This window comes from Centroberyx gerrardi, chromosome 16 (assembly GCF_048128805.1).
Source record: "Centroberyx gerrardi isolate f3 chromosome 16, fCenGer3.hap1.cur.20231027, whole genome shotgun sequence".
Taxonomy (NCBI): domain Eukaryota; kingdom Metazoa; phylum Chordata; class Actinopteri; order Beryciformes; family Berycidae; genus Centroberyx; species Centroberyx gerrardi.
In genome coordinates this window covers 14,718,300-14,744,960 of record NC_136012.1, presented here as the reverse complement: position 1 = coordinate 14,744,960, position 26,661 = coordinate 14,718,300, and the positions used below count along the sequence as shown (strand labels likewise).

At 40.0% G+C, this 26,661-nt stretch overlaps 2 protein-coding genes across 2 annotated transcripts in view; one reads left to right on the top strand and one right to left on the bottom strand.

Annotated features, from left to right (window-relative positions):
• ctnna1 (catenin (cadherin-associated protein), alpha 1) overlaps positions 1-26,661 on the bottom strand; it is a 111,635-nt gene that overhangs the window by 50,941 nt on the left and 34,033 nt on the right. The window lies entirely within an intron of this gene.
• On the top strand, positions 1,868-3,445 carry lrrtm2 (leucine rich repeat transmembrane neuronal 2). The gene is made up of 2 exons (XM_078289245.1): positions 1,868-2,956; positions 2,987-3,445. Exons 1-2 carry the CDS (start codon positions 1,868-1,870, stop codon positions 3,443-3,445), a joined length of 1,548 nt encoding a protein of 515 aa, XP_078145371.1.

The following is a 26,661-nucleotide window of genomic DNA, read 5'->3' as shown; positions in this document are numbered from 1 at the left end:
ACGCTCCTGTTCAGAGGTATGGCATTGCAGTACACCCGTCTACCTTTACCCTTCCTTATGTTGTCTAAAGTCACATGTAACTAAGCACACTGTTTAGTAATTTTATTTTGTTTATGTGCCCAGTTTACATACGTATACGGCAGACGCAGAGGCAACAGCGAGGCGAGGCTGAGATTTAGAGCCATGGTTAATTTCAACAGCGAGCTGCCGCAACACGTTGGAGATATCAATATTCTGATGGTGACGAGCCAGTGGGAGGGAAGGGGGGGATGCAAGGGGGAGGAGGAGGAAGACTGAGGTGCCCAAGCACTGTGTACGAGGCAGAGAGCAAGTGACTGAGCAAGAGAGCGAGAGTGTGCGTGTGTGTGGGGGAGAGAGAGAGAGAAAAAAAAGAGAGACAGAGACGGAGGGAGAGAGCAAGAGAGAGAGCGAGAGTGAGCGAGAGAGAGAGCGAGAGAGAGAGAAACAGTAGTGATGATCGACGCCAGGCTGCCACCACTCTGTAGCAGTGAGTGGCTGCAACAAAAAGCACAGAATAACATCCCGGACTCTCTGCTCTGCTTTTTTCTCTTCCCCTGCGTCTCTGCAAGCAGACGAGGGCTCCGCTCACTGCTCTGCAGAGGCTATGCTGAGACTGTGCTGGCGACAGGAGCAGGGTCTCTGGCTGCCATCAACAAGTTAGGGTTGGAGGACCCCAGTCATGAAAGAGGAACACTTGATCTTCAATTAACCAACTGAGCTGACATCATTGCGGTGGAAGGGAAACAAAAGGGGAAAAAAAAAAAAAAAAGAGGGGGGGGGTCTGTTCACTGGAGTCGTTCCGGATGCAACTGATCAACTTACAAAAAATCATCAAGGATTCGTAGGAGGAAGAAAAAGATTGAACCCTTTCTTTAAGCTTGGATTTTAAAGGACTAAAAGGGGACTAATAGGAATAAACAACGTCTTGGGACATGGAATTTCATATTTTGTTTCAATTGGGTGGGCTCAGAATTGCTTTATTTCAGAAGAGCCTGATTCCTTTTGTGTTTACTCAAAAGGTTTTTTTCCCTTTGGATTTTTGTTCCATCTGGCTGCTCCAAGAGTCTGCGGAAAAGGACAGTTGAATGCAGCCTCCGATGTGCACAAAAGAATGGGTAAGTTAGCCCCTTTATATGGCAGGTCTGGACATGAATAGGGAATAAGAGTAAGAGCGAGGGAGGCTGAGGACTAAAAGCTATTCAGCCCTGTCTATTTACTGCAATTGTCCTTCATTTTTCCTTCTTCACTGACACTCGAGTTAGGAATGTATGAATTTATAATAGGATATCCATTTCGTAACAGACTACCATAAGCTCTTAACTGATGAAAAATAGTAATTCCAAGTAATTTTTTCATGCTTAAGCAGCTTTGAGCTGCTTAAGCATGAAAAAATGACTGGTAGACAATGGCAGGAATGGTACGAACCTGCAGAAAATCCTATTTGATCAAACCGAATGACACGCCATTGAGTGTGAACAAAATAAGATGAACATATATGGTCGGGGAGTGGGATCAAAGTCCAGCTCATTTGCATGTAATTAAGCATATTAGGAGCATATGTAACTGACGTCTCCATTACACCCAAGCTAAAAGAATCATGCTTATATACACTGTGAAACTTGTAAATGTGAAATTCATGTAAAAAGGTGATGTATGTATGACAGACAGAAAGAGAGCGCACACAGAAAACACAAATGCTACCACGCATCAGTAATAAGTGCTCTGCAGAGATTAGCTTTCCCGCCCCACAGTTCATTTTCTTATCTTTGAACCCACCCCAGGTTTCCATTCAAGGTGGCCATTGGTGGGACCTGCACCAGCGGCTCTGTGTCTGTGTGTGAACAGCATGCTGCTGCTGTGCCTGCTGCCTTCTGCGTCGTGCACAACCTGCCCTCAGAAATGCCGCTGTGAGGACCTGCAGTTCTACTGCGACACCCAGGGGCTCCAGGCACCCCCAGATGGCGTGGACAAGGGGGCCCTGGGGCTGTCACTACGCCACAACAGCATCACTGAGCTAAGCCCTGACCAATTCTATGGCTTTAGCCAGCTCACATGGCTACATCTAGACCACAACCAGATTACCACAGTACAAGAGGATGCCTTTCAAGGGCTCTACAAGCTCAAGGACCTCAATCTGAGCTCCAATCGCATCACCAAGTTGCCCAACACAACCTTCATCCACCTCATCAATCTCCAGATACTGGACCTATCCTTCAATCAGATGACAGCATTAGAACCAGAACTGTTCCATGGGCTGAGGAAGCTCCAGATACTCCACCTCCGCTCCAATTCACTTCGCACCACGCCTGTTCGGGCCTTCTGGGACTGCCGCAGCCTGGAGTATCTGGGCCTGAGCAACAACCGCCTCCGGAGCCTGGCCCGGAACGGCTTTGCTGGGCTCATTAAGCTCAGAGAGCTCCACTTGGAACACAATCAGCTGACCAAGATCAACTTGGCCCATTTCCCTCGCCTGGTTGCCCTCCAGTTTCTATATCTGCAATGGAATAAGATCAGCAATCTGACATGTGGCATGGAGTGGACCTGGACCACCTTGGAGAAGCTGGACCTAACAGGGAATGAGATTCGTGTCCTGACAGCTGATGTGTTTGAAACGCTGCCAAACTTAAAGATTCTGCTGCTGGATAACAACAAACTGAGCAGTCTGGATCCCCAAGTCATGGATATGTGGCAGTCTCTGGGTACCATTGGGCTATCCAGCAACCTTTGGGAATGTACCAAAAGGATCTGCTCTCTGGCCACTTGGCTAAGCACCTTTAAGGGAAGGTGGGAACATTCCATTCTCTGCCACAGTCCTGAATATGCCCAGGGTGAGGAGATACTAGATGCCGTTTATGGATTCCAGCTTTGCCAGAATTTTTCAGCGCCAGTTGTACAGACCATTAGTACAACCACAGACGCCACTACGACCCCAGAGGTCACAAGCTCCCTGTTTGGAATTATGCAGCAGACCCCCACACAGGACTATGCAGAGGTTTTTGGGAGCTTTACCACAGTCACCACCACGACAACCACGACTCAAACACCACGCACTGCTCAAGCGACCACCACTACATTGGAAGAGGCAGCTGTCACAGATGACTTCTCTGTAACGGACAATACTGTTCTCACTCATAGGGTTATCATTGGAACTATGGCCCTGCTATTTTCATTCTTTCTCATCATTTTCGTTGTGTACATCTCACGGAGGTGCTGCCCTCCCACCCTGCGCCGGATACGCCACTGCTCGGCTATCCAGAACCGCAGACAGATGAGGACCCAGCAGCGGCAGCCTATGGCAGATCTAGCTACACAGGTACCCTATAATGAGTATGAGCCCAGCCATGAAGAAGGGGCACTCGTGATCATCAACGGCTATGGGCAGTGCAAGTGTCAGCAACTGCCTTATAAAGAGTGTGAAGTATGAACTCTTATTTATTCCTAGAGCATATGGTTTGCCATTTGACCATTTCAGAAGATACAGGGTTTGCTTTTTTGATTTTTTCCAGTTTATATAAAAAGCATAATTTCTACAAGTGAGCTTCGAGAATACATGAGAGCTGTTGAATGCCAAGATGACAAGGGGTGGACATGACAGTTTAGGGATGATGTAGAGATAGTCACAAATTTATTTTTCTATGAATGCAAGGTTGTTCATATCAGGCAGGGGCAATCATTTTAAAGAGGAAAATTGTAAACTGTGAGATCTGTCTCCACATTGTCACTATATTCTGCAGCACAGAGAAAATGCTTAGCCAAATGGCCCTCTGCTAAGGCAACACAACTTAATAATGGAGGAATCTGATTTACAACAGAATATCTTGTTTCTTTTAAAAAGTAAACAAGTATTTGAAAACACATTTATAAGCTGCATAACAGACACTGTAGGCCACTCACACAATCACTTTGGACAAATGAATTGGATAATTTTCTTTTATCAAATGTTTTTTTTTTAGTTTTCAATTGACGTGTTTTGGGAGTACTATGAAATATTTAAGACTGTGAATATCAAATTCACAATCTGAATTATAACTGAAAATCAAATGTCAACATTGTTTGGTAATCATGTTAAAAAAATAAAATAAAGAAAATCCTCTCCTCATCAGAGAAGGGCCCTGAAATTCTGTTCAGTAAACACCAATGATGGTATTCTTTTTTCAAAATTCTATTTGATTCACTTAGCCCAGTCTATAACCTTCCATCAAATCTCAAAGCTAAGCATTGTTCATGGAAAGGTTAATGTCCAATATACCACAGTGCTCGCTTAGCAAAAATATATGGATGTCTTCCTCACCTGGGACTTCAAGAGGAAATGTATTAGACCCTTAAATGTACGCACTCATTCACCACCGTCTCACATATCTGTGAATGGATAAGATGACCTGTACATGGTTTCTTCAACTCCAAAATGCCAAACACACTGTGACCGTAATATTTCCAATAGCTTAACCTAGCAACCATTGTTTACTGAATCGCAATCCAATATACCAGGGGCCAACATACACACCAGCCAAGGTAAGAAAGTAGCAAGTAAAGGGGTAATGAACAACAAAAAGGCCAGAGAGGAGACTGTTTCGTACTGAAAATAAAACCTTTCCCAGTAGCCCAGTGGTGGAGCAGCCTCTTTACTGCTTAGACACTAATCAGGTCTGACAGGCTCAAGATTGAACCAATTAAGGCCAGGCAAAAAGAATCTAATATTCTGTCACCCACACCAGTGATCCAGCAACATTTAGCTTGTTCGGCCACTCAAAAATAGTTCTAGTAGAAACATCCTCCACACCAGACAAGAAAATCTTTGAACCTTTGTTTCAAGATCCTGTTCTTGTTAGAGGTATTGAGTTGACGTTTCTTGTCTTTGGTTAAAAAAGGGTCATGATGAATAATAAATATTATAACAATTCCATAGGAAAAGTCACAAGTGTTAAGTTAAACTGTGGTGGATACCCCGAGAGCAAAGAAAAAAATGCAGATCCACTGATAAGCAAACAGCAAGCCTGGGCCAGGACACATTTGTATGCAGCAGGGAGAGGATGTGCATTAGCATCAGACTAAAGCCGCTGCTGCAGCTCCGCACTTCTTTGTGTTCAGTTCGGTGGTGGGGGCAGGGTGAAAGAGAGAGAAAACGAGGGGAATTGATGGGACGATGGAGAGGGGCAACCATGGGGTAATGTCTTGGCTTATCTAAGCCAATGAGCATCCTTCCGGGCAAGTAACGGTACTCATAAGGCCAAGTGAAGCAGGGAGGGGAGAATGGAATGATAAATATTGACTGACAGCACCGTGGGCTTGAAAGACACGGAGTTAAACATCACATTGACATTCACACAGCAGTAAGACTGATTTCACTATTAACTCACAGATAAGCTATCAAAACAAATAATGTTTAACCAAACAAAAATGCAGGTAAAATCGTTAAGTATGGAATTTGAAAAATGACATGGTCCGGATTAACTTTTGGCTATGTCTGACAAAGTCAGTGTTATAGGTTATAAGATGCTTCTGAATATATATCGCCTTGAAGGGAGGTAGACTTGTTAGAATGTCCGACTGTGAGCAATGGGAACGCAAGGCATTGGCTGGTGCCCCCTAGAGGGCGCTATGAGGTCTGTGGTCTCATCTTCCTACAGAGCTTGTATGTACCATCTAGATTTGGCTTCAAACATAAAAATTATAGTTCCTGCGTCTCAGTACATGTTCCTAGAATGCCCACAATTTCTTCCAATCTGAGGAAAATCGTCGGCATCTGTGAAATAAGACCAGACACATACATCCATTCAAAGTGTAGCAATTCAGCAAGGGTCAAACAATTGAACCATGCTATGGAAGGACAAGTTTCAGTGTAAACCAAAAATTGTAATACTTCACATTTGAATTCAAGAAAAAGAAAATAGAATACTGATTAGTTTCCAAAGCCAAGCACCTCCACTTTGTCTCTAATTTTGTTTTCCTACGACTTCGCACTGCTTTTAATATTGCCCTTACAATCTGTCTTGCATGTTCAAAAGTCAGAACTGAGTTGAATTTTTCTTACTGTCATTCAACAAACATTGTGGAGAGGCCTCGTTTCTGATAATGGCAAGAATGGGGATGTGTGTGGATTTTTTAAAAAAGTTTTGTCAATCATTTGACATTTCACTGTTTAAGATAAAGCTTGTACTAAGTGACTGAAAAATCCACACAATTTGTAGAAATATGCATCCCTTTGCACTTTGGCTCTTTGTCAACTGTTTTTGGTTCCTCTTGTCATACTCTAGCCCTGTTCCCCACCCTGCCTAAAAATTAAAAAAAAAAAAGAAAAAAAAATATGAGTGAACCAACCCCCTTTCTCTTACCCAACCTCTTTGTGCAAAATGAATGCTTTTCTCTTCCCTGTTCCTTTTGTATTGTAATATGTACAATTTCATATCTGTATAGTGGATAAGATGTGGCAAACTGAAAAAAAATCTTTTTCCCCCTTAAAACATATATTTTTTAAATAAAATGGTTACAATTTATTGAGTGTTTGCTAACTGATGGATGCTCACGACTCTGTTTGGTCTTTGAAATAATGCCCAATTCCATCATTTGACCATTTTACCCAATATATTTTGGTCCAACTTGTAAAACTTTAGGACTGTAGTGAAAATCTTTCAGCTGACTGGATAAGCAAATACAGCCCAACCTTTAATGAAGTTGACATGCTACAGATGATTGGTGAAAATGCTAGAGGTACGCTTCATTACAACATGACTTCCATGTGTTATAGTAGTGTTAATTATAATGGGTTTGGTATGGGGTACCAAGGGTTGAAGGGTTTATCCCATCCCATTTCCCTTCCACCAATGCATGTCAACACAGTGATTACTAGACAAATGATAATGCACTAGCCTATGTTACCCTGGGTGATAGAACTATAAGAAATCAATTTAATGGTTTATCCCAAGTTGAACAGCATACATTTTTATTCATCAAAATACACTATTTGCTAAGCCTCACCAATACATGTAGTGAAAAACGGGGGCACTGGTAATCTGTCAGTAATTTCTTTTGAGGCACTGTATTCTAGTTCTTGCTTAATAAAATTTCAGAAACTGCAACAAATGTTACGGGGGTGCTTGAAAATATTTTTGAAGAGTAAATAACTTGATATCAATCCAGCTCTGGCACTTCCCTGCCCTTATAAACCAAGATTACATGCTGCCTGAATAATTCCCATCAAATGTAGGCACATTTGAGAGAGCCATCTCAGGCCCCAAGGGTCGAACGGTGCTGCTGCAGCCATGATAAATACACAGTGATTGACAGTGGTTGAAAATGATTATCTAAACCACTGATTCATGGTTTAAACAAAATAGAAATGGGAGGAATTACCTCACAGTTTTGCTGTAGGCTTACTTGTCCCATTTCAGTGTATTTTTGCTTGGTACTTTGAACGAAAACCTTTCAGAAAGTGCATATAACACTGCCCCAATTCAGATAGAGGGCTGAAACACGTTACTAAGTGCGGTGGTTAGGACAACTATTATCATAGTGAGAAGGCACTGAGATTTTATATAATAGAAATGAGAAAAAACTAAAAGTAAAAGTTATCAGTAAATCCAGATCTAGTCAACTTTGCAAATAACAATTCACTACTTAAGCAAAAAATAAGCAATTAAGTATAAAAACAGTTATTCACAATGTAACTTTTCTGATTTGCAACACCACATAAAATACTTTTCAGGTCGAAATACTAGGAAAGTAAATATAAAAATCTGCTCGTCAAAAAAAAAAAGAAAGCACTCCAGACTTTCGGAACTGACAAAGCATCCTAATAAACAATACTGATATTAGAGATGACACAGCAAACAATTTTTGGATGCACTGATAACTTCCTCAAATAACTGGGAGAAAAATCATTACAGAATTGTGTGCATGTTTGTGTGCATGTAAAATGGCTTTTGTCCCAAAAGAAGATTCCATGCAGGACTACATTGGCACAGTATAGAATATCTTGTAGGCTCAACAACTGCTTGAAATTTCCAAAGGCTACATCTGAGACATTGCAAGATAGATATTTATTACCACCACATGTGACATTTCATATGCTCGAAACATCACATGTAATGGTAATAAACGCCATGGGAGCGGACTCTATATTGCAATAATTGCCTGTTTTTCTGTCCAGGACCTTGTATTAGTTTGGATGTGCGTGATATTGCATATCTTTACATCCGAGATAACCCCAAGACATGTACCCTGTACTTAGGCTACATGTCCATGCACAGAGTACCCAGGAAGAATTCACAACATTTCTCGCTGAATGTCAGCTTATTAACAAGCAGTTCATATGATGTAGAAAAGGTCCTATTAGTGTGTATTAGGGATACATTTATTGGTGACCATTTACTCCTGTCTCCAACAGCTTGAAACAAGAGTTTGTCCTAACCTCTAATCAGTGATGGCCCATCAATGTTGAGCACCACAGTCAATGAATTGGAATCTATGGAAGTAGCAGACTGTGACAGCATCCAGGATGGGTTATTTTTTTTTTTTTTTTGGGGGGGGGGGGGGGGGGGGGGGATCAGGGTACGGTTTCTGTTTTGGAACTGATACCACTACTGTATATACACCCTATATACCGTACATGAAGCAAACTTTGTTGTAAACATTGAGGCAAACATTGTATGAATCCATTAAGTCTTCAATTTATTGACATATTCCATTTATTCTGAATGGGGCAGGTTGTCAATGGTGTACGCTGCACATCAGTATGACATCACAGATTATACTCTAAATTGGTTTCCAACTTTGAGATTTGATAGTGTTCACAATTGTCAGTTATTTAATGGAGTGGTAATTCACTTGAAGGCATAGTGGAGGAGTGGTGACAGTTTTACATAAAGGCTTTGAATGTGGACATTTAAATAGAGAACCAAGAGATCCAGATATATCCACGCTGCACCAGAGTCCTCTGTCATAGATTCTGCTGTCAGTGACATCAGGAAGGGGTCTAACTGAGATGCTTTAATGGGTAAGTTTGTCATGCACTGAATGAAATAAATCTGTAGAGATAAACTACTCCCGTAATGCCAGAGACAGGTCAACCTCACAGAAAATGTTTTGTTTAAATTATTAAATATTGAACCCAAGCAACAAAGGTTAGTCAACTCTAAACACTGACGTGCAGAAACGGCCCTCTAGTTTGTTTTATTTTGGTGGCATTTTTGGTGATAAGCAGTCATTACTGTGGTGATTTTGCACTGCACTTTCCAGAAATTATTTTGCAATCAAACAGCTTCGCCAGTACAGTGATGTCTTTTCTGTTGATTATGATTAACGAAAAATTGATTAATGTTGGGGGTTGAATCTTCACTAAGTCAGAGGAATGCATGTTAAAGATGTGTTCTATCAAAATGAAATTTTACTCTAAGGCACAATTAAATTACACTACAATATCTTCATTCTATATACAGTATAAAGAAGTCAGAGATAGTTGGTGAAAGAATAATATTGTTCAGAAGGATACTATGGTTTAATGCCAGCTAAATTGTCAATGGACCGAGACCATAAATGACAGCCTCCTGGATTCAAGTTCATTCACTCCCAGCCCATGCCACATTACAAAGTGCATTCAGCCGTTCTGATATGCTGTTTAAGCATGTCAAAAACTGTTGGATGGGTAATGACAAAGCTGCCACTATCTTTATGCACCTGGTCCACTGTTGATTATAGCAACTACAGCAGCCCTGACCTCGCAGAATCACATCGCCCAACAGAGTTCCTATTGCTCTGAACATCCATCTACAGTATGTCTAGAATATAATATATAGATAGATATACAGGATAGACAGTAACTGATATTGCCGGATATATACAGTATATATATTTTTTCTGTTTTTTCCAATCTATCCCAGCCTTCAGTTATGAGATAAATACCTGTGTACCAAAAATAAAGCACTCAAAGCAAGAACACTGCTCTCTACAAGTTTTAACACTAAACATTAGGCTAGAATGCTTCCTTTATCTCCAACACTGTTACCTAGGAAACAGCATTGACGCACATTCAGAAAAAACTTCATTAGCAATCTTGGGTTTCCCTGACAAAGCAATTCATTATCCTTACTGCTTTAGTTGAAGCTACCTATAAATGTGCTTCCTTATTTATTGTGGCTGTTTCCCTTCCATGACGCATTACACTGAACAGCCAAATCAATGAGCTATCAAGATTTCTCACTAAGAGGCCACTAATTCAATCCATTTGGAGACAAAATGTTTGCAACACTGTCACAGCATTAGAAATATTTCAATTCTATACAATTTGAAAATTCTCATTAAGCTGTTAAATCTAATCAGGGAAATACCACTAACTGTGTAGATCTTGCCAAATCTACAATTTTGTGCCCTTTTCTCAGAGAAAGTAAAAGGTTGTGCTAGCCAATCAGACTTAGGTTTCGACATCAACTTTGTCTTGTGAGTCACAGCGGACATCAAACATACACTTATATAGTCTCCTCCCAACAGGTGTATCATTCTCATTGGATAATTCCTCCGAGGGAGGGAAATACATGAGCCAATGTCCAAGTACTACATATCCAAAGTGAAAAAGAAACAACAATGACATTTAAAATCTATATAGATGCAAACACAAACGTATAAAACCAAGAGGTGATGACATATAGACTGTTAGAGGAAACATGTTAAATTCAGTTCTTCATTAAGGCCAAAAGGCTAGACTGTATTTAGAGTGTGAATTCAGTATGCTTCTCTACAAAGCAGCCATGTCAACACCTCTTGGGGAGGAAGAGATTTTTTCTATGCCCCAAAATTTCAATGATAGCTGCAGAACCATGATTAACTTGCACATAATGACATGCAATAGCATAATCCATGTTGTGTGTGCGAATTGCAGTCGTATGTTCAGCAATCTTAAGACCTTAAGAGGTCATTTTGTTTGTCCAACATACACCAAACCACACAGACATTTCAACAAATACACAATCTGTGTGCTACTGCATTTGATGAAATATGTATTTTTTGCCGGTACGTGTGGGAGTAAAATCTTTGGTGTTAGTGGAGTTGGAGCGTTGCGTGCAATGACCACAGCGGTAAAAACCCACGGGTTGGTAACTTAACCATGAGGAAGTGGTGGTGGGTTTGCACATGGTGGAGTGGACGAGCCGGTGTCTCAAGTTACAGAACGTTTGAAAGTGATAAATGGGGGCATCAAGCTAATATTGTTTAAGGATGGGTCGCTTTGGAGAACGTTCCAATGTTAAAGGATAACATCGTTGACTTTGCCTGCCAAAGTGGGGGAATATGTGGTGGAAAAGGCAATGCAGGCAGGGGTCACTGATTTGGACCTCTTAAGTAAAAGGGATTGCCAGTAAGGAAACCCGTTTGAAACCTATAACGTTCAGGAAGACAAGAGTCCTGAGATGTATGATTTATCTGAAGGCAATTTATGTGGAGCAGTTTGAAGTAAGCTACCCACCTGTAATAACCATTTCAATTTGAATGGCTCTTTTTTGATCAGGCCAATAGGAAGCAAGCTTCAACAATTAACCTGCAGTCTGTACCCAGGCAGGGAACTCACTGAACTGATGAGCCCGACTCCAAGGCCCCAGCAGCCTGCAGGGTTCAAGGACTCAGAGAGGCCAAGTATGTCTCAGGTATTCATTATGAGGCCTCCAATAAATCTAGAAAATGCTTACTAGGAAGGACATATTGATCTGGACTCTCATCAGCAAATACTCCCCTAATGTATTTACTGCCCAACACATTTAAAGCCATTGCTCAACCACATCATTGGGGAATCCAAAAGCACAGAATAGTGGGACAGGTAAACTAAGGATGCACCGATACCGATACTGGTATCGGTATCGGTGCCGATACCAGGCTAAAATGGAATATCGGAGATTTTACCCAAGACTAAAATCTGATACCGAAAGCCATGAGTAACATGTAAGAAATAAAAGCAAACTGTCTTGATTTTATGCATGTGTGGCACATAGAAGCCTGTATTTCTCAAACAGTGGGAAAAACAAGGATTTTATCTCAATAATTTTGTCCATTGACCCCAAACTAAGGAAGTAAGCCTGCACTGTTCAGTAAAAGTAATGGATCGGAACTCAGTATCGGCCAATACTTAAACTTTCATACTCGTAATCGGTATCGCCATTGAAAAAGTGGCATCGGTACATCCCTAGGGTAAACCAGAAGTACTTTAAAAAGGAAAAATCCACCCAAAACAGCTATTGGTGATGCTTACAATGGGGTAACGGCACAGTTTTAATGAATCCATTAGAATCATGTGTCACTATTTTAAGTATATTATCTATTAGAGAGATTTTCATCAAGTACCTACACAGTATTATTGTGTAATTACTTTTTCATAGGTCAATATACAGGTTAATACCCTGGAATAAGGCCATTGTAAAATAAAATGTTACCACAAGTAAAATCTCAAATATTTATATAATAAGTGGTTGTTAATGATTCCTTATGAATATCAACAATGAGTCTACTGCTTTTCTCCAACACACCTCCACAAACGTTTTTGGATGTGCAAGTTTTCCACTTGTGTAAAAATAAATAACCCTAACCCACAGAATATCCAATATCAAGCCAACTTTACTCCTGTCACGTATATACGCAATCCAGTCACAGCTAAATGGGACAAGTTCATGTCCGTCCTCTGGAGGCTGCCCAAAGGCATTCTGGGATGTGTAGGAAATCACTAACTGTAGTAGAAGTAGACAAGGCAGGTTGAGGGAAAGTGCTATAATAAAATGGCAAAGTACAACACTTCATCACAAAATAACTCCTGGAATGCACTGAACATCACAGATTGATGATATATATCAGTGCAAGAGTATCCAAGGGTGGCATTTTCCTTTAAGCCATTGAAGACAACCAGACAACTACACTCTGCATGAAAAACTTCATTTAGGCATTTTGGTTATCGACACCTTAATTAGACATTTTGATAAATGACAAGCTTGAATAATGAACACAGCTTTTCTCTAGAATTAGGGCTGTATGAGGGAAAAAAAGATACGCAATGCAATGTTGTTTTTTTTAATTCAGAATTGATTCTGCAAATCCTAATATTCATAGGCTACTTCTACTTCCGTTGCTTTAAGAGAAGCAGGTTTCACTTTTATTAAAACCTCAGTTTCTCTAGATGTTTCTCTAGCAATCTTTTAGCAGTAGCCCTGAGAAGTATGATGCATTAAGTACAGAGCCACTTGACCAAACTACGCCCGTTCAATATTAAGGGTGGGTGGTATTAAGCCAGTGCCAGTAAATGTCAAGGCAAATGTTTGGGCATTTCAGATTCAAAAACAAAAAGGAGCAATGAATTAAATAAAAGGAACTTTATCCATAAGCTTTGCCATTCAGTATTAGAACACCTTGGTAGCACGACAAATTTACACCCACACTCAGATGCTTTCCAGCAGCCTGTAGTTAAATTGACAGAATTGAGTCAGTTTACTTGTGTGCATATTTAAGTTTAACTACTAAGAGTTGAGTATTTTCAGTGAGTATGTTTACATGTTATTGCAAAGTATTTCAGTGCACTACAGAACACAGAAGTGTGTATTATTACCTGTTCAAGAGCACCTCTATAAGAGCCGGGCTCTGTGTGTTCATTGGTTTGTTCGTTCGTGTGCAACACTTTTTGCAATGTGCAGTGCTTAGGGGAATTACAGTATGAGCCCTTTAGAGTACACAGAGCCACAAAAGCCCTGCATAAGGGAAACACAGTGTGCGCTCGTACACCAGGCTATACACTATTAGTCCCACCTCTAGGTTGGTGTGCAGTATATACACATACCAGGAAGTGGCTCAGTGATTTCCTAACTGTAGCAGCTAAGTCAACGCATGAATTAAATATTTTGTTAAGCGATTCTTGGTTACAACAACACGGTGCTACCATGGCACTTTCGTGTTAGAAGGTGGAGTTTTTAAAGTCAACTTAATTTCACTCCAATCATGCATACCCCCCCCACCTACAAAGCACTAGCACACATATTTAATTTGCCTAATTTACTGCCAATTTCAGTCATATAAAATGCTTACATAATCAAAATCAAGTCATTCAGTGAGGTCACTGGCAATACCCAGCCTTACTAAGAACTACTAAGTACCTCTAACGTGTATGAACAAGGAAAGATAGATCCAAGTAATATTATTTCCTTGGGTACTTGTTAAAACTTTTCAAGAAGAAATTTTGCTCTTCTTCAAGTATTAACATTGAGAAGTGGGGGGGAAAGCCTTAATACTGGTGGTGACAGCAGAACCCCAGAGCAGCAACTGTTAGAGATTGACTGATCCTGAACTTCTGTAGAGTACACGCTGAGAAGAGAAAATGTCGCCCCATCCCCTGTCAAGCTGAGAATCAGAAGGGGTGGCTAAGAGTGAAAGAAGCTAGGAATGCAGTCTTCGCAAAACACTGTACAGCTAAAGAAAGGACACCTGTGAAGACTCCTGAAGGGTGAGCGTCTCCAAATACTGGCAACAAAAGCAAAGTCCTGGTCCATCAGCTATTTACTGGACTCCTACTGAGAGTGTGAGGAGGAGAGTGTGCCAGGTTTGGCAGGCTGCATCCATCTTCTACTGTGCAATCTGTCACAGGTGTCAACTCTGAACCAGAAGCAAAACCTTGCTAACCACTGAGCATTTAATAATCAATGGGTAATATTTGTCTTGACAGCAGCAAGTCAGCTATTTCTGGAACACCAATCTCGACAATTTCCAAAAAGAGTGTTTCTCCTGTATGACATGCCCAATTAAGTCACTAGGAAAGGAGTATGAGATCACAGATTGGATTTAGTTTGTGTGATAAAAATGAATCTAAATCAGCTCTTGTTCCATTATCAATTACTTGAGAGAAAGACATTATTCTTGCATTTTGCCCTAACTCAGGACATAAGAGTCAAAATACCATACGTCTTAAATGCAGGAGCTGATGTTGTGGGGTGTCATCCCACTGCCTAGCAACAACCTGAACTGCCACTGTGTCAATCACAGCACTATGCATGGTGAAGCGGAAAATTGCTCCATTTGGGTTGACATTCCTTCAACAATATTCTTCTAGCCAATTTGATCTGTAAAATAACTACTCTCCCACACTGTCCCCCAATCTCAAAACACTGCCGCTAGGAAATCAACATATCAGCTTGAAAGAGATCACAGAAAAACCTGGCATCTAAATAGATGACGCCAACAGTCAATACAATGAGGCAGACTTTACCCAAATGGTAAATGACAGTAATTGACAGCATATTGGGAACACTGTGAGGTCATTCTATTGACAGGGCTCTAAAATGCAATCATTTGGGTTGCAAATGTGAACCAGATTTGAATTGTGTGACCTGAAAATAAAATTTGGTGCAACTGCAATTCATTGTCTTAGTGCATTTTAAATTCAAGCAAACAAAGCAAAAACCCTTCTAGGTTATGTGCCAATTTCTAAGCTATGAGACGTCACCATTACCATATTTGACTCCCTGTGGCTCCCCCTTGATAATGGCTGTCAAAGTAGCACTATTGCAGCATTAAATGATTACAGGAAAATTTGTTCTGATCCAACATTATCGATGTCGGAGCCAGAAGGAATAAATAGTTTGTCGCAAAAATGAATCAAAAGTTGAGGCCATTTAAAAGTGACTTTGATTTGTCGTTGTTTCATTATGCATTGCAGCCTACATTTCCCATCCTTTTAGATGCATGGCGGAATAATAATGACTTGTGTGAGAGAGATGAGAGATTTGACCACAAGTTAAGCACACCACTGACTGAACATGTGACTCTTCTCTGCACCTTACAACTGGTGAGTGATTAAAACACCAGGAATATTCAAAAGTGGAACAACACTTGTAAATTTATTGAATTGCCTTATGAATGCTGACATTTTGCGAAGGAAGTAGGGACTTAAACAAATCATGACCAAAGATCGTGTAGAACCAAAAACACCCTGTTCATAAAAATAAGCTTTCCTCAAAGTTGGACCCTTGTTAATAGATCCCTTATGGTTAATTTATTCTTGAACAGTAATGGTGGTTGCATAGCCGCACAGGGTGTGTTTGGCGCCCACAGAAGGTTGCAGAAAGGGTCTGCAGACACACTATGCACATCTAGGAAAATGTAACTATGTGCCATTAGCTGCAGATGCTCCACATAGGTTTATTGGCTTGTCTAAGTGAGGCTGGATCCAAGATTGACTAATTTGAAGAGATCTGCGAAGCAAATTCACCTGTACCAGCATCTTCTAGCGATTACAAAATAATTTGACGATGATTCCTGGCAAGGAATCATCTGAAACCCAATATGGAAGAATGCAGCAGAAAGTGGAAAAATACCTAAGGGACAGATTTGTTAAAACAAAGAAAAAATGAACTAAACAAAAGCACCACATGCTCTGCGCATCCATGCGCAATACTATAAATGAGTGGTGGATGCAAGACTCTGACAGGAGCATTAGTAAATATTACTCCTGTTGATGGCTTAAAGTCTCAAAATGGTTAATGAAAGACAAGCCAACTGGCTTTTTCTAGGACCGTCTGGAACCACATGCTGCATTTTGTAGTCTATATTTTTTGCTGGCATTTATCTGTATGCATTAGGATATGGCTGTATTACCATAATTTAAATTCAAGTCCTGTACAATTCATGGGGAATCATACCTGGGGACACAGAATAAACACAGAACAACATAGAACAAACAAATTTTTCTACAGCCATTATACTAAGCGACCAAACTTAATTTAAAAATTATATATTGGAAGTAGATATTTGAAAATCTGACAAATACATTCGGGAAACTTCACTCAAGGTTTAAAAATAAAATAAAACAATATAAATTATAAAGATGTTTAAAACTCACTGAAAATATGAACCCAAAAAAACTACACCAAAAGCTTTTACTAAACATCACCATTAGATCCTTGAATTATTGGCAAGATTTCCCTTCATGCATACATTAAGACTGCACTTCAACTCTAAAGTGCTGAGTAATTACAAAATGAAATCACTCCTAAATTACTTGGCTTGAATATTACTAAATCGGGCACTCACAAAAGACCAGGAACAGACATTACAAAGAGAGAGCCATGTAGTTGTGACAAGAGAATAAGTTAATAGATAAATCACTGCAGGTCAGAAGGTAATACACCATTTCAATTCCATTTTTTGTTGGTTTTTGAGTTTGAGTATCCTGGCCTAACCTTATTTATGGATAAGGAAATCATTTCTTGCATCGAAATTTTTACTTAATTCAATTTCTTGACTTTTATGGAATGGGCACTGTGTCATCTTATTCAGTCATGCTAACAATATCTGGTGTCTAATTCACATGTACAACCAATATTAGGTGTAAGAATGAGAAGAGGTTTTACATTCATAGGGTTATGATTCAATTAGAAAACCCATCATGATTTCATCCAGTGCATCAGGGTTTTTATTATTTTCCCACCACTTGATTGCTTAATACCTCTAAATACATCATTAGACTTCATGATTAGAAACACTAGTATTTACTTCAGTTACATTCCCTTTTATTGTATACGTCTCTAAGCAGAACATACATGTATACGGCCTGTTTCATTTGACATTCACCTCTGAACTATTGAGTCCACAATTTAGACATTGTAGGCCTAATCAGACCCTAACCCTAACCCAGTTATGAAGGGTTTCCTCCAAGACCGGAAACAAACTTGGTTGTTTCCGAGAGAATATCATATTGGCTGTTCAATAACATCTAAGAATGTCAAAGGATATGAAGATTCAATATCTCTTACCAGTTTCAAAGGCAACAGCTTAAATCATACCTAGTCTTGCCTTAAGGCAAGAGTTATCTGTGGAATCAAAAGTAAAATAATTGTTTCTCGAGACCTCCTGGTAGCTTAGTGGCTTAGATGGCCATGTAAATGCGAAGTCATGGATTCGAATCTGACCCGGGACCTTTGTCGCATGTCACCCCCCTCTCTCTCCCAATCTTTCTTGTCTATCTCTACTTTGAACTCTTGAATAAAGGCGAAAATGCCCCCTGCCCTCACATTTAACAGCAATTAAATAAATGTCATAGGCAGATGGATATTTTTATGGAATTACTGTTCTCCAAGATCCTAATGAATACTGCCATGTTATATTGTCATCTGTTTGTCCCTGTTGATTAAGCAATCTGGACTGAAATGTCTATATAACACCTCTACATCAAATGCATATGTTACACGTTGAGTATGCGGTAAACATACTCTACACTGGTTCCAAAAAAACTCCCACTCCAATCAGGCACTGGGGAGGCAATATATTGTGAGGAGATAATGGGAATTTGCTTAATGTATTTTCAGTGGTGTATTTGTTTAATACAATGATGAAAGTCAAGCAACCCCTTTTTTCCTGTGTCATTTAATTCCCGCCTTGTGAACACAGTTTCCTGTTGCCTAGGTCAGTCATATTGGAAAACTGCACATCTGTTGAGCGCAAAGGCACTTGCTACAGCTATATGTGTGCACCTGTGAGTGCATGTTGAAACATATATAGCTGCGACTTGCCTCCCAGTGAGGTATCATACATTCATCACAGATCAATTCAGTGAGCCCATCTCACCACCGCCAATGTAATTCTCTGGGTAAAAACACCCTCACACACAAAATAACCGACTATAGATTCTAATCCTGCTATTATGTCACTTTCAACCATCTTTGTGCCAACAGGAGGAGAACAATAGTGTATTTGACTTATAGGAAACAGCCATTAAGGGGGGAAAACATTCACCATAAAAATTCATGTTGATTCCTCTGTTCTAGGGTAGTGGTATTTGTGAACATAAACAAGCCTCATGAAAAAGCAGAAACCACACAGTCACGGCTCTAATCCATGATTTCATACCAATGTCCCTTCTAGAGCTGCTCTACTGACAATTAATGGGAAAATAACTAAACTTAATACAGCTGTAACTATTATAGAATTGTCCTCACTATGGTAACAGAGTAACTTGGCTGTGCGATTTGCCGAATTACTGGCAGTCAATGCATGGGAGTGGGTACTTGTAGGGCTGAAACGATTCCTCGAGAAACTCAAGTAACTCAATTACTAAAAATCATCGATGCAAATTCTTTGCATCGAAGCTTCGTTTAATCCATATAACTATATACACACTCAGTGTTTCGCACGGATGATTATTACTGTTGCACAACGCGCTGGAGAAAGAGAGAGAAAATAGCGAGGGGCGAAGAGAAGAGACAGGCCAGAGAAAACGACAGAAAGTGTCCAAAGTTTCGGATCCAGTGTTGCCAACTTGGCGACTTTGTCGCTAGACTTAGCGACTTTTCAGACCCCCCTGGCGACTTTATTTCTCAAAAGCGACTAGCATCAAATCTGCCGACTTTTTCTGACCATGGGAAGCAATGTTAATGTGTTGAATCCCAAAGCATTTGGCAATAAATTGGTTCGGCTGATGCCGGTTTTCTCTACTTGCTTGTCTAATCCAGAGAGGTCTGACGGTCACAGCGCTTCCCACACACAGCGTAGCTCCCTCCCTCCGCTGAGAGCAGGGACTGTAGGATATGGTCCACTTGTAATTGCTACCGGCGTACGCCAAAACTGGCCCGGGTGGGCGGAGTCAGCACTTAATATTAAAACGGGATGAGATGAAGGCTAGTAAAGAATGCACGTTAATTATGGCTATATGTAATGGCTAGTTAAGAACGTAAATCAATATGGTGGCTAGTTATGATGTCCCTAAGTTAGCTAAGTTTTGCTCAAGAAAATAACCACAGAAAATAAAATGCTGCAGTCAATTTGTGAAAGCCTGAGCTTCATTCATGTTATTATTATGATAGTCACACACACATACACACACGCACACACGCACACACACACACACACACACACACACACACACCTACTCCCCTCACAGTGATGCATAAAATACCCCAGAAAGCAAAATATCAGGTGGTGTAAGTAGCAATTGGAGCCTAAAATGCACCAGTCCAATACAGCAGGTATATTCAGTTTAGTTTGATTGCAGTGAGTAGGGTCAGCAGGTGTAGGGCAACCCTTCAACATAGTAAATAAATGTACATTAGCCAGTCTTATGAACTTGTATGATATTTAGGCCTAGTAATAAATATCAATAATAATTATTTCACCTCGTTTTCAGTAAATCACAGTGTCGTATGGACAGCTTCGTGCGGACAGCTTTTCTCTTTTGTATATTTACTATTGCTCTTTAATAAAGCAAAAGTATTTCTTATCCGATTACTCGATTAATCAATGGAATAATCGGTAGAATACTCGATTACTAAAATAATCGATAGCTGCAGCCCTAGGTACTTGTTTTAACGTAATGTCTGCTGAACCTAAAAAAATAAAAAAAAATAAAAAAAAGGACAACTTCTTTTCCACCCACAGCTTCCTCTCCTTTTTAAGTGCTTGCCATGCATTCAGCCTGAGCCCACACCATGGTAGGCAAAACTGTGAAACTGAATCTTCAATCGTCCTCCGATAAAAGGGGAAGAGGGAGTCTAAAAAAAGAAAATCTGCTTTAAATAGACAATAAAAAGTTCATATTCACAGATAATCACCAACATTTAGACTATAGAGAGCCTAAGTCCCTGCCCTTCCGGTGGACCACCATGGGACCTTATTTCGGAAAAAATATGTACGGTAGTCAACGGCGAGAGACAAATAATTGTTTGATCCCGTTTGAATTGTGCAATGAATTACACATATGATGTTTTGTCAATTTAAAAGATAATTTTGCAAGTCAAGAAAGTCGCAGTTTGTTGTAAAACTGTTGAAGTATAAGACTGTGAAAATACGTAATTAGAAAGACTACACACCCAAAGTCGCGTAAGTGACGTCATAACTTTCTCTCTCCACAAGCTACCCAGAGCCGCTGAAGCCAAGTCCCTCTCAGATAGCAGTAGTATTATACACAACCTGGAAGGTAGACAGTAAACTAAACTATCCTAAACTGGTTTAGGATAGTTTTAGTACAGTGGGGGCTAACGTTAATCCGATGCCTGTGTGTTTCGTATGTTTCGTTCCATGTTGGTGTTGGTGACGTATATTGTGTGAGACGAGAGATGTAGTTCACTGAGCTGTTTCACACGAAACTAAACGTTACTTTACTGTTTTACGACAAACTGCGACTTTCTTGACTTGCAAAATTATCTTTTAAATTGACAAAACATCATATGTGTAATTCATGGCATAATTTAAACGGGATCAAACAATTATTTGTCTCTCACCGTTGACTGCCATACATATTTTTTCCGAAATAAGGTCCCATGGAGGACAGCGGAAGGGGAGGGACTTAGGCTCTCTATTGTTTGATTTCCTTGCAGAGTTGCATGCTTATGATTAGCCAAAAACCAAAAGAATGATCCAGCTTCACTATCCCACTGCAATCCCACCTATGGGCTGGGCACAGGGTCACTTCACTAATATAGGATTGCTAGTAGTCGATTTTCATAATGGATTTCTATGGTGAACTCAGTCTGAGGAAATCACTCTGCTTAACCCTCTGTAGGCTGAGACATGGCGAGGGGAGAGCAAGGTCATTCTTTTAGGGGTTCATGTGAATAGACAAAGGCACACGAAGGAAGTCACTGTGGTTACAGACAACAAAATATGGCTATGTTTACATTTCTGATGTATATCTGGCACTGGTCTCGGTGCGACTGCTTTCAGACTGATGGGAAACGACATGCATCTCAGTTGCAGTCAAGCCCACATCATCTCTGCCAGCAGACCCAGTCCCACTTGTTTGTTTTGGAACGGTTCGCAATTTCACTTTCACAGTCATCAAACGTCCATGACAAGGAGGTAAACATACTGTTTCGAAACAAACTAGCCAGCCTAGCGAGGACCCAGTCTGAAAGCACCCACTCAAAGACTTGGTCTTGACGTGCTTGATCTTTTGACTTCCTCAATTGTGGTATACTGCTTCATCTAAACTGGCAGGTTCTAACTCACCATTTGGGTCAAAGCCAAAATGTGAGGTAACATTCAGGGTTCAGACCCAGATTATCTATAGATTCTCTTTAATTGAACACAGCCCAACTATTCCCCTATTTTGTAGAGGTATATTGCCAACTTGCTGAGAAGCCTCAACCTGCAAGTAGCCTTGGCAAAGTATGGCACATAGGAGAAGGACAGAGAACAAAGTAATTATGATCATTTCACATTACGTGGGAGCATTCAGTATTTACCTGCAAAAAGGAAAACAAAACAAAAAATAAATAAAAAGCAGCTGTTATGGATGTGACAGCAGTCACTTTCTACAACTTCCTAAAATCACATCATCTTAATACCTATGGCAGTATTGTGGATACTGTTGCAGCCCTAGAACTACTACACCTAGAAGTGTTTTCTAAAAGTACATATAAAGGAAGTCAAAAATATTGTAGCGCTATGGACCTATCCTAGATGGTACAAAAGTTACCTTCATAGTCTTTTTCCAATTCATTTTCTATGGAGCTGTACATCAGTGTTAGATCACAAATTTGGGGCAGTTGAAACTACTCTGGCAACGCAAGTAGTAAATGATCAATAATGTAGACCAAACTGTCCAAGACTGGCATGGGAGTAACATTTTCAAGATGAAATATTATGCGATTCCAATTCAAAACAGCTGCTTACCTGACTAATCAATGAGGGGAATGGCCTTATGTCATGTACTTTGATAAGTTATAGGTTTTCCAACACTTTCACAGTTACGCAAAATAAAGTCCAAATTAAATGAATGGGATTTGAGATGCGTTCTTCAAAGCAGTGTGGTACTTCAAGTATGGCCATTGCGACTGAAAATTGATCCAACATGGCGATTATTAACATGTGGAACATGAAGACAAGACAAAACAACCACCGACCAAGTGTTGACCAAAACAATGTTCTAAAGCCAACACAGGCAGTGCTTCAGATATCAATTGTGGAGCCAATGAGCCAAGCTGAAAACAAAGCTGAAATCTATTCACTTCGCATCAAGAAACCCGAGGTGACATTTGTACTGAGCACTAGCAACAAGGGATCCGCCAAGCTCTGGAAGACGTGAATTACCCCACAAATGAATATAAAGCTACTTTCATTTTTCCCCAATCGATGGAGAACTCTGCCATCTTTCTTTATATAACCTTTTGTCAGAGACACTTTATATCACAGTCCATGCCTGGCGTGCCAACTGTAGCAATCATTGACCTTCAGAGTCGCTTTAAGTCAACCTGACCACCTCACCTTAAGGGGACAAGGAAAACAATGTCTAAAGGCACATCCTAGAAGTAGATAACAAAAAGGACAAGAAGAGTTGTAGTATCAAAGAATACATCGTCTAACTTGTAGCAATTTAAAGGACACTTCCAAAGACACTGGATTTTATACATCAGTTTTGGCCAACCAATTTACTGGCCAGAGCCCTAGCTGTGATGTTGTTCAGTCTTTCACAAGTACCTTGTAACTACAAGTATTCATTTCAACAAATTGAATGAGATGGAGCATGGTATGGGGAACATGACAGCACAGAACATCAACAGTGATTTGGTTGCAAGCACAGGCCATAGGTGAGTGCTACAAATCATTACTGTGATGTAAAATGATGCCCTCTATGATTTCTATGATAGCCTAACATTATGAATATACTCAGATAATCCTATTGGGCATCCTCACTTCCCCTCCCTATCTTCTCCAATTCTTTCTCAATTGAGATACACATCAGTGTGATATTAGAGGAGATGGGACAAAGTCTTGTCTCTGACTTCTGGCTATAGTGGAGAACAGTAAATGTTCATTAATACAAATTTAACTATTCTAGGACAAGGGAAAATCTGAGTACTGCAATCCAGCAGTATTTATCATTCTTTCATGCATTACAATGACCTGTTCCCAGATCCAAAATTCTCTGCAGAAAAAAAGATTAGGATTTTTCTTTTTCTTTTTATCTTCACAATGAACCACAACTTGCATTCAACTTTTTCCTGCTGTCTGCAAATCTATTCAATGTAGGTGATTATGTATTCAGACTCAAATGAGCATTTTGGCGGCTTGAACAAGATCCTGCAGTCTCAATTAACTGACTATTTCACTGAGTTAGTGACTGATTTACCAGATCTTCATGAACTTACTCTCTCTAAAACTGTTGCTTTCCCATCATCCTCACAGTCCCTCTTTTCGCACCTTCTCGTTTGATCTTTCAGGCTTTCTCCTTAATGTCAGATTTCAGCCAAGATAAAATGCACAGCAGTGTGGCTTTGTGAAATGTCAGGGGATATTCCATTGTGACAAACAGGAAATAGAGATTTGAAATGGGTTCACAAGGTGAACAAAACATCAATGCATTATCTATACGTGAGCAACCAAAGTAAATGCGGGAACATTCTCAGACAAACAACTACACAAAAGCCCCAGTGTGCATCCTAAGATCTCATCACCGTCTCAGAATGTTTTGGGGTACTGGAGGATACTGAAATGTCCACATTGAGTATGTTATTGACTATGTGGAATGGTCAAAAATTCTTACAGAGTAATGCAAGTACAGCAAGCATATGCATATACATGTTGTACAATACTCAAAATTCATTAACCCGGCAAGGCTGTGTAATAAAAATGCAATTTGGTTGCATTCTAATGAAGTTAATGATCACACAAATCATTAGAGAATTTCAGGGAGCACCTGCGCTCACTCCAAGGCACACCAATGTGCCATTGCATACTAGCTGAACCACTGTCTTACACAACAGCAATGAGCAATGAATTTATTCTCCAGATCAGGCTGTAGTTAAAAATAGCCTCTCTTTGGCTGCTGTGGAAAAGGTCTGAGATGTTGGCAGGCATCCTTGAAAAGAATGTAAAACAGCTGAAGGGTACTGCTGCCTGAACAGTTCCTGACGGTCAGCTCATAGGCTACAGGTGATTCATAAAAGAGAATAAACAAGAGGAAACCATAACAGATGTGCTTACAGTGTGGTTCATATTAAATGAGGATTTTCATGTTATTTTGCAGTTTTAAAGGATAATTCCAGCTATGGTGATTGTTAAGCGCATTTTCCAGAGAGCCGTTTCTCAATTATGAAATTCCTATGTTGTTTCTATGGCCACCTGTAGCTGAAGGGATTTCACAGATGTTTAATAGATTTTTCCTGTATTTTCTCCATTTTGAATGGGTCTCGCAGCAGACAAGAAACAAGATTTTAATTATCATTAGGTCAGAGTGATTTGTGCATCTACATTTCGAAGAAAAAAATAATAACTTACTCTGCACCTTATTCTAATCAATTTCTATGAACTACTTTCAGGTGGACAAACTCGTGCTCAGTTGAGGGGCTTGAAATGTGGCGGGATGTAATCACAGAGGATATTAGCAATTGGTGAGAATGGCAGTCTGGAGGCGGGACCTCCAATGTAAACATAAAAGTGTAAGCAAAGATTGTGGATTGCAGTTTTGGGTGAAACTGGCTGAGCTAGTCACATTAGTATTTGGAGAGGTATGTTTCATTTTTTATTTTCATTATCCGACATTGCTCCGATGATACAGCCATGCCACTACAGTGTTTTGCCCGCTTCCTTGTTCCAATGCTAACATTTTCGCCTAACGTCATAGACACGCCTACTCTTCCCCCGTTTATCCAATGGGAGGTTTCTAAATGTGGATATTAAGTCAGAAATGTTGACATGTATTTGGATAGGAAATCCTTTACATACACAAAACAATGTTGTGGGTTTTAATGCTTTATTAGACAAGGCCTAGAAAAAACAAAAAATCACATTGCTGCATTTAGTTAGCCATTTCATAATCATGGTTTTGATATCCTTTGGAGTTGAATGAAAGTAAATGACATCTAGGAGTAGGGAAATAAGTGCATCTCTGATAACAGCATGTAAAAATCCATTTTTTTAGGAGAAAGGACACACTGAAAAATGGTTTTAACATTCACTGTGGCTGGAATTATCCTTTAAAACGGCCCAGCTTCCAGTCAGATTGATGAAATGAGATGTTATTATTGTTTCCCAGATTATAACAGACATTTTATATTAGTATGGAGCACTGATTGCAATAATGCATATTTTTGTCAATAAGCCATGCATAGCATGGCCATTAATAGCACTATGAACTATTACTAGCACTACGAACTATTAATGTTGACAGCTGATTGGCATACATAAAATTCTACCACCAAGACCTGGGAAGAAAAACACCCCAGACCTACAGTACCATATGAGAAATCAGGAATCATTACTCTTAGTGCATGATAAACCTCTCTGAAAGTAAATGTCAGCAATGTAAAAAGCTATATTTTTTTAACAGGAATTAAAACATCAAAAGGATCAATGGTGCCTAATAGTGAATGTCATTCCTTCATATACAACCAATATATCGGATCAAACAGGCAAACCATTGAAAGCCACCAGCAACTTGAAAGAGACTGGCTCATATGTAAATGAAACAAATCCCTGGATCCTTTGCCTATTCTCCTTGGCTGTGTGCATTCCTTCCCACTTCCAGCCAACATACAGTGACAAAGCAGGACAGAGCGACAGGAGATAAATCTCTAGTGTAGCTCAACGACCCTTCCCAGCCATGCATATCATCAACAACTCAGTAAATTTCAATAAGGTCAAGCCCATTAACAATAACTACCGAGGGCTTTGAAATGCCACACGGAAAACAACGCTTAG